Genomic DNA, 10,143 nt, shown 5'->3' with positions numbered 1-10,143 from the left:
CTCTGCTGCGGTGGCAATGGGGCTGTCACATGCCAACGGGACCGAGAGGGGATAACTGGGGCAACTGAAAATCTCATTGTTTTCCGTAAGAATTAGTGTGCTCAGCATACTAACGTTACATATGAGACCAACCACAACTCCAACCGAAAAAAATTCACAACATTGGCATTATAAGCGCCCCGAGACTTTGAAATTACCAACAACAACAAAAACAGTCTTTGAGGAGGTGAGTGGATTTCATAGGATAGCAATGTCTTTAAAATGCTTATGAAGGTAGCCGTCTTCAGAAGACGAAGAAAAATCGGTTAGCTATGGCACCTGTTGTGAAAGGATAGCTGTCGTGAATGGATATTCATTCTTTATCGAGTGGAATTTAAATGAATCTTACATTTAAAAAGTTTGGCTAGTAGATTTTTGACCTACTTTATTAAACTTTAATACAACCTAAAAACCGTTTCAGCTCGGTGTCACTAGTTGGCTAGTTACATGTAACGATCTGTAGACGTAACCGGTAAAAAAGCGGGATCGTGAAGACAGCATTCGGTTATTGCTAAACAAAAGTCGTTCAGGAGTCTATGGCTATTTTGGGAAAATAACCGGCTAATTGTAGGCCTATCTTGCTTGCACATTAAACCTACATTATTATTATTATTTTTTTATTATTAAAATGTAAAATGTTTATAAATCATGCCACCCAGCAATGCTAAATCTGTTTAAATGGTTGTGGTGACCCGAGGCGTTCATTTACGGTAAGAGCAATGTGATATTTGAATGACTAGTGATGTATGGCCCATGTGAGTTATGGCTTGTCACTCCAGTCTCCTGGGGGCAAGAGATAGGAGGCTACAAGCCCGCACTCCGAGCTGTTCGCCAGGCTGTCCGTGGGAACGCAAGCGGCTGGAGTTTTGCGGGGACGTCAGCCTAAAATGCCCTGATAGGCTATACATTTTTTCTAACCTACCGATACTATAATAAACGATAATGGGTCCGGAAAAGTATCGTTTAGAAATGCCTTTGCGCACGGCGGATGTGTCCGGTCCGTCTCCAACCAACGGAGCAGAAGAAACGGAGCTGTAGAGAGGGTCACTCACCCAAGGCTGAGTGCGATCCGTGGAGGTAACAGCGAGGCGTTTTGCGTTCATAAACAGACTGAAAGTCTCGGGTACGATGTATTCTTGAAAACAAGGGGCTTGTTCTTGATCAGAAGCTTTTTGGCTGGTATTGAGGCAAGTGAAGTTTTCTCTGCAGATGGTGAACTGGCACTGTGTGTGAAAGCTCAGTCAATCTCTGGAGTATTTGAATCATGATTGAGTGTCAGTGAGAGTTTAGTTTTCACAGACACAAAAGAAGCCATAAGAAACTGAACCTGTAGCTGTAATATTTGATATCTGCTGAAAGATAGCTGAGTTTTTAGGCTATTGCAATAATATTTCTTTTTTTTTTCTTTCTCTGAGCTTGACACTGCATCAACTGAATCAACATTGAACTGACGTATTTTGTCAACTCAAGTAGGCTATAGCCTACCTAAAATGCTTCACTGTGGTAACATTGGTGCATTTATGAAAATATAAATATTAAATATATTAAAACATATTATTTTGTATGACTGAATCAACCAGACTATTAGGTTTCATTCAAACAGATAACTAACAACTAACAGGTCACAAACTGCACATTTCCACTCCAAATTTTATTTTATTTTTTTTTTATTTTTTTTTACAGTGCATGTCAATCATATGTCAATCAGGATCTTATAATGGAGTTGTCATTCTGAAGATATTTTACACGCTTCATGGTGCATTATTTTTTGTATATTTTTTTGCTTTAGTAATTTTCATTGTCTCTTAAAGCTGGTGTTTATTATGCTTGACTTCACATGCACATGTTTTATGTTGAAAAAAGGAATTTGAACCATGATGGAAGGGTTAAACTGTATTTTTGATGTGGCTGTTGTGGACACAACGTTAAGTGCAAAGGGTCCCTGGAGCAGCTCTGATATTTCTCTGATGCAACCACAATGTCAGATCTTTCCCTCCCTCTATCTCTTTCTACATCTTTTAAAGACCATTCATAAGGTTTTCACATTTCCGTCAAAATCAGCTTCCATCTGCATTCTCAGTGACCTTGTGAAGGTCGTATAATTGTCTTAGATGCCATTGTGTCTTTGACTGTCAGATTTTCACTCCCTGAACTATTTGTTAGACTGAATCTCTTTTATTGCTTTGAGGACGAGTACAACAGTTGACCTTGTGAAGGTGCATTCTCGTTGTGGCTCATTATCGTCACTGTCCCATGTGTTTCTGTTTGCGGTCGTTTAAGGAACTGGCTAACATGCGTCCTAGGTTGGTGCGGTGTCTGTCACCGAAATGCCAATGAACCCTCTTTAAGAGGTCCTGGAACAGTGCCAGGAGCAGATGTGCAAAACCAAAAAGCCAAGATAACACCTGCCACTCACGACATGTGAAAGCCTCACACCTTTTCCGGTACCGGGCGATGTGTCGGTCCCACGAGTCAGACCAGCTAAAAGGTGTCTTGGAAGAATCCATTAATATAGCATCATATGTTATTTGTCATGCCAACAATGGCTGTCACTTCCTTTCAGTAACTCACTCTTTCTCTATCTCCTTTCTTTTTAAAACTATTAAATGACCAGTCTAAAGGCTTAATGTGACAACAATGACTAAAGACTTGATGTGATGTCAGTTTCACTCAATATCAATTTGCATCAGCATTCACACACTGCCTGTGAATTAGATATGGGTCAGATTAGGATTTAAAGAAGTTTAGAATAGAATGTTTGTCAAGGTTACTCTTGCAACCTCAGAATAACATACTTCAGAATCCGTTACCAAAGCAACAACATACAGTATAGTTTGGCCTTGGTTATTTGTAATTTGCATGTTTTAGCAAGTAAATGCCAAGAAATTGAGGGTCGTTTGACTGACAACATTTTCCAAATGACTTCATGTTGCCTTTTAAAAATGCATTGTTAAAATATTCCATTTACTTCTATTTTGCATTTATATTTAGCTTAATGTAGTTCAATATTTTGGGGTCTGTTAGATTAAAAAAATATATATTTTTGAAAGAAGTCTCTTATGCTCACCAAGATACAGTACATTTTGCATTACACAAAAATACAGTACATTTGTAAAATAAAATACAGTAATGTTTTTTGTGCAATTTATAACTTTTTTCTATTTTTATATATTTAAAAATAAATATGCTGAATTTTCAGCATCATTAGGCTACTTTTCTAGTCTTCAGTGTCACGTGATCCTTCAGAAATCATTTTTTTTATGTTGATTTGGTGTTCAAGTGACATTTCTTATTATTGTCAATGTTGAAATATGGTTGTGCTGTTTAATATTTTTGTGGAAACCATGATGCAGACAGAGTCTGTTTTCCAGGATTCTTTGATGAATAGAAAGTTCAAGACTTATTTGTAACAATGTAAATGTTGTTACTGTCAATTTTGAATAATTGAATGCAACTTTTGAATGGTAGTGTATGTTAGAATCCACCACACCACACAGGTCAAATTTAAAAAATGAACTAAATGACTCATCAATGGCTCTTTAAAATATTCATGTGTAGCTGCCCTTAGCTGAGCCTAGTATCAATCAAACTGCACCCAAACCTGCCTTTAGCTAAAGCCCTTTTAATATCTATGGTAATTACAGTAGCACAGAACCCAATTGTAGAGCTAGGGTTCGTCCTTGGTGAGCATCAACACAAATTAGCTGCTTCGACCCCTCTGCCAACTCCTCATAATTTACCCTTAATTTACATGAAACTCTCTTGACAGAGGCTCTTTGCGTGTCTCAGAGGATTCCCTATTATAATTTTAGAAAAGCGTAAGCTTTGTGCTTTCTGGTGTTTTAGATGTGTCTATAGATTTACAAAAACTCTCTTTGGTAGGTCAGTGCTTCATTTTAACAGCATCACAGGGGCTAAATTGATTGAAACAGACCAGACACTCGAGACACATTGAAGCCTTTGCTTGATGCATTGACGGTGAATCAAAACACTTAAGAAAACAAAAACCTAAATCCTGTGGAAATTTCTCATCTTTTGGCAGGCTCCTAGAAACAGATCCACAGTTTTCAGTCCATAAACAGTTCAACTAAATTATATGGACAACTTATCTATGACTTATCTAACTTGGCACTGTCATTGTTTTCATAAAATAAAGCCCTGTTGTGCTCATAGGAAAAAAAAAGAAAGAAAAACAAATCAATGGCTTAAACGAATTAGCCTTCAGTGGGGCCCAAAGATAAGACAAAAAAAAAAAAAAAAACGCTTCAATTTAATACAAATATTTATTTATTAAAACTGAGCAACATAATAATTGAAGTGAAAAAATATTGATATAAATATTGATGTAAATTAGGGCTAAGTTCTCTCAAGTCCTTGGGATATTGCAGGGGTTCTCAACCCTAGTCCTCAAGGGCCACTTTTCCAGCAGAGTTTAGCTCCAACCTTGATCAAACTCGCCTGCCTGTAGCTCTCTAGTAATCCTAAAGAGCTTAATTAGCTGGTTCAGGTGTGTTTGATTAGGGTTGGAGCTAAACTTTGCTGGAAAGTGTCCCTCGAGGACCAGGGTTGAGAACGCCTGGCATATTGTATTCTTATATTTCAGTTAATTTTATTTATATATGTATATATATATATTAGGGGTGAGAATCTATTGGTACCTCACGATTCTATTCAAAGCTATTCTTGATGTCACAATTCGATTTTGAATCAAATTTCGATTCAATATATGCATGGATTTGATTCTAGTTTATTGATTCTAGTTTATTATTTGATTTTAGTTTTTGTGTCACTTTTCCTATTTGACTGCGGTAGACAGTTTAATAGGTCTAGAAGAAAAATAATCCCCCTGAATGAAATGTGAAACTTGAAATATTGCCCATTTAGTTTTTCTTCCTATTTTAGTCACTCCAATATTATAAAACAAATCCCATTTAAGCTGACTAAAACACTGTATAGTCATCACTGTATGAATTAAATATAAACTGATTCATATTAAAGATACAAAAGTGATTCAGTCAAAAGCAGTGAGTGATTTATTTTACTTAACATTAATAAAACAGACAGCAACAGTTTATGAGGCTGCTGTCCCTTTAAGAATGAATGCACAGATCTAATATACTGTTACACATCTCCTTGCGTAGGACATAACAGACGGTGTTTACGTGAATACATCACACAATGTTTACAATTGTGTGTGTATTTGACCAAGCAAGATTTTTCCCCCACCCCTATATAAATATATAGGCTATATATATATATATATACAAAATTAACGCAGCATCCGTTTTTTTCTATCATCCTTTGGCTAGCGTTACATTTTCATAGAGACATTTTCAACAGATCAGTTGCTGTTTTAGCATCAGTGATACTGGCCTTCATTCATAAAAAGATGCCATTAAACAAGTACAGAATTTAAAATATAAAATATACTGTCTTTATGTTGTCTCTACATTAATTTGGAGATTAATTGTGAAATTATTACATTATAAAATATATTTAAAAAGTGTTTTTAATTGCAATTAATCATAGAAAAAAATGTGTGATTAATCAGTAACATTTTTTAATCGATTGACAGCACACACACACACACACACACACAAAAAAAAAAAATATATATATATATGTGTCAGGTGTGGCCTAGTACAAAAGCATGACGAAGGAAAATATCTAAACACAAACTGTCTTTATTAAATCCACAGGAGAATAAAGCAAACACAACCACTTTACATCGACGAGACAGGGCAAAAAACTGAACAGAACAGGGAGTAACACCAGACTACATGAGGGAACTAATGAGTTAATTAATCAACAACAGGTGAACTAAATGAAACAGGCACAGACATGGAAATTAGGTGAACTTCGGGTAACGATGTACTAAAAACAGACGATAACGTTGTCAAAACGATCCCCGTTAACACGGATCTGCGAAAATGACTAAAAAAGCTGTATTATGCATGCCAGGCCAGTAGTTGGGACATCACATGCGGGAACATGCAATATGCATATATGATGTCACCGTTTTCACAAATTCATGTTTTTGTTGTTTACATTGAGATGGTAAAGATATAGTTTTCAAAACCTTGCATTCTGAAACCATTTTTTAAAAGCTTGTGTTTTCAGGCCACCAAAAACGCTGTTGTCATGTAAATAAATGGCCAAAAAGCATAAAAAAGTTTCCCTTTTTCAGTTGTAAGCGGTGTCGTGTAAACAACTGAAAACGTATATACTCTTAGAATGACAGAACCAAACGCAATAAACACAACATAATCTGAAATTGTAAAAATATAAATGTATAACTAAAAAACATCTGTGAATTTTATATTAAAAGAGGCAGCTTTACCATTAGAACTTTCGCAGAACTTTACCGTAAAACATACGGTAGTGTCATTTTTACATTTTACAGATGTACATAATTTTACAGTTAAAAACATATTTCATTAACTGAAATATAAGTGTACAATATACCAAATCACTGTAATCTGTTTTATACCTTTATAATAGACTGACAACCACCTTAAAAACACTGATGGTAAAGAGAAATTGAATGAATCAAAGTTTATCACAAGTAGCTTTTCCACAAGCTGAGGTAAATGCTAATATAAAGTGTGTATACACAGTGTTTGTACATACGGGCATTTATGTATTTGAATGTAATCCTTAAAAAATAAACTTGATTGAAAATACTCATAGTTGTAATTTACTCTCCTTTCCTTTCACACCGCTGTGTTTATTATACACTGAGGAACCTGTTCGCCTGCGCTCTATCATTATTTCTAGGTCTAGTCACTTTCTTTCAGCAACAGACATGATATCATTGCTCACTTTTGGAGGGCTCGGTGAGGCTGCAGGCACAGGGGTTGCGTGTTCATCGATTCATCTCAGTTGTTTGTTGTTCCTTTGAAGGGTGAAGATGCCTTTTCACCATGTGAAAGCAGGGCTGCTCTACACAGACAACTTCCTGAGCACCTCTCTCTCTGAAACCAGTGAAGAACAGCTTGCCAACATCTCCACAGAAGAGCTTGGCGGTGAGTGTGTGTGTGTGTGTGTGTGTTTTGTTTGGATGGCTGCTATATGTATCAATTCTGAATGTTAAATTCTGAACTCTTTCCCGTTTCATTCCAAACATGCATGCTATTATTATTTTATTAAACACAAGGAAAATTGTGTCAGTAAGTTTGTGTAAAACACCAAAATGTAGGTTGTTTTGTAAAAATCTATTTGTCTGCTGGCCTCAAATCTGATTTTCCATTCTGCATATTTCTAGTATGAATTTTGGTTATGACACATGGAAGAACCAAATGCCATTTTGGCATCACTGATGTCATTTCTTGGCACAAGGCATCTTGTAGATTTTTTAATCTGAATGTGAACATGAGATTTCAGTTTCAGCATAGGGGAAGAGTATAACTTAAAGAAGATTAGAACTTAAACGTTGCTTTGTTCCACACAGAAATCTGTAGTATGGCTTCAGAAAACTTGGAATATATTGTTTTTGTCTTTTTTTGGAGTTTGACTGCCCCTGGTAATTATTAACTGCTGTTTTATAAGAAAAAAAAACTGCCTATTGATTCTGAAACATCAAGAGGGTGAATAATACCCTTTTATAAACTTTTTCTGATAAACTACTTCCTCACTGTTTTTAATGTGGTCATTCAGTGCTACTTAATAAAGCTAACCAAATGAACCTCAGGGTTTACTCTCTCTCTTGTGCCTTCTGATAAACATTACAAACCCATTACAGTTTCTGACCCATGCAATCCAATGCAACTGTAAGTTTCACTTCCTCATCTTGTCTTGCTGGTCATGTGTTAAGACACTGCCTTAGGGCACACAAGAAGAAAACTGATGGTGGGTTTGAGGGTAGAAACAGTACAGTGGTTGATTTGAAGAGATGTTTGAGCTGTGAAACTCTCAATTGGGCTTAAAGCTTGCAGCACCTTCTTTTAAAATGATTGTTTTGACAGACCATGAACTGAGGGATGTCTACAGTGGAAGGTTCAGCATTTTGCTTATTCATGAGATGAGGGTTAAGAGCTGTAAGTGGCAGTTCAGAGGAGGTCTGCATTTGCAAAAAGAAAAACTCTTAAGGTAGACAAAGATGACCATGTTAAATAATGAGCCAATGACTGGATCAACGATTGGTTAACTCATATTGAATGAAATCTAGAACCTTCTGGCATTTGTCTAAATCTGGTACTAAGTTGCAAGTAATGAATTCAAGAACAAATAGCCTTTGTTAGTAGGAAAGAGTGGAGAGGATTTGGTTTTGCTAATGGCAGAGGAATTAACCCACATGATCTTTTGAGATTGACTTTACATTCCAGTGTTTGGGGTCCCAGAGACCCCCAATGGTATACGTTTAAAAATACCAATTGTAAAATAATAGGTTTCAAAAATGAACCTCTTAATATTTCTTAATTCCCATTTTTTTTTATTATGTACTATTCAGGAAAAACTTCATTGTTAGGGTTATGTTTTGTTTTCGTTTTCCCTGTTCCTGTTTTGCTACTTAGTTCCCTTAGTTAATGATTACGTTCACCTGTTGTTCATTGAGTTTCCTTGTTATCTCTGTATATTTACGTCCTTAGTTTCCTCTGTTTATTATTCCATGTCATCTAGGGGCCGTTTACACGACACTGGTTTCAACTAAAAACGTTAAACTTTTTATGCCTTTTGGCCATTTATTTACACGACAACAGCGTTTTGGGGGCCTGAAAAACGCTAACTTTTGAAAACGGGACTCAAAGTGCAAGTTTTTGAAAACTATACCGTTATTGTCTCTGTGTAAACTACAAAAACGTGAATTTGTGAAAACGGTGATGTCATGCGCATGCGTATTACATGTTCAGTCTATAGGCGTGTAGTGTTTCTTTACAAAGTGACTACTACTGGCCTGGCATGGCTAATACAGCTTTTTTTAATCGTTTAGATCGTTTTTTCACAGATCCGTGTGAACTGGGATCGTTTTGACAACGTTTATGTCTGTATGCGAAAAAACACAAAAGGAGAAACCTTTCCATCGTTGTCATGTAAACATACCCTTAGTTTATCGGGGTCGTTTGCTAATTCTCCCGTGTTCGACTGTGTTTCCTGAATAGTGTTATTAAAGACTGCTGGTTTGATTATCTCCTACATAGTGTGCATCATTACAGCCCTGCCTTTGTTGTTTAGTAATGTTTTTTTATTTATTTTAATTTGACCCTAGCAAAAATTCATAATAGAAAAATACAGGATTTTTTTTTCCCTGCAATTAGAGAAAAATGGTTTTATTTATTTTTTATTTTTTTATTTATTTATTTTTTATGTTCACTGAGACATAAAGAAAAACACAGCAGAGTGCCTTCTGTATGAACGCAAACACGTCTTGGGATTGATCCCGGGATGGGGACATAGTAACATTGCTGGGATCAGTCCTGGAACAGTCCTGTGTGAACAAAAGGTAGGACCAATGCCATAAGGGGTGTATCAAAGTGATGACGCATGTGTCGTCGCAATTAAGTAGTTATCGTGACTCTTTGACCGGGTGTTTTAAATGCAGATCAACGTTCACGTTGCATATTAACTTATAGTAGAAAGTTTGTGTTTGTCAAGGAACAAAGAAAAAGTTTGTGTTCGTAATAGAACAAAGGAAGGATAAAAAATGTCTGCAAACATGTGGTCTATTTGTCTTTATGGGATCTGTATGGGATGTGTGTGAACGCATGCACAGATTCCAGAAAAGCACTGGCAGTGTGAATGAACCAAAAGCAAACGATCCTGGGACACAGTATCAGTGTATTTACTGGAATTGTTGTGTGAAATGGGCTTCTGTAACATTTTTAATTGTGGACATTTGAAGCATATTATTACATTTTGTTTATAATCAGTTCTCACATGATTAAGCCCAAGATTAATATAGAAAATGAAACTATGGAAAAAATGTAATGAAACTTAAACTGCCAGTAGGTGGCAGCAAATCCCTGTCTTAACGAGTGAGTCGTTTAATCATTCAGTCAAACGATTCCTTCAAAACGTGGTCTCATTCCGTTGATCGGAAAAGCACAATGGCTCGACTGGATTTGCTGCGAAATTGATCAAAACTAGACAAGGATCTAAGTCTAAAAT

General features: G+C 36.2%; 1 protein-coding gene across 1 annotated transcript in view; it reads left to right on the top strand.

Annotated features, from left to right (window-relative positions):
* Nucleotides 1-904: 904 nt before the first annotated feature.
* caln2 (calneuron 2) overlaps nt 905-10,143 on the top strand; it is a 35,020-nt gene continuing 25,781 nt past the window's right edge. Inside the window, 3 exon segments of the mRNA XM_084137934.1 lie at nt 905-1,073; nt 1,075-1,116; nt 6,943-7,064. Of these exon segments, the coding sequence (XP_083994060.1) occupies nt 982-1,073; nt 1,075-1,116; nt 6,943-7,064 (256 nt within the window). The 5' untranslated portion in view covers nt 905-981.

Source organism: Abramis brama, assembly GCF_963993115.1.
Source record: "Abramis brama genome assembly, chromosome: 15".
Taxonomy (NCBI): domain Eukaryota; kingdom Metazoa; phylum Chordata; class Actinopteri; order Cypriniformes; family Leuciscidae; genus Abramis; species Abramis brama.
Note: the sequence above shows the minus strand (reverse complement) of the source record. Positions and strands in the feature narration are given on the sequence as shown.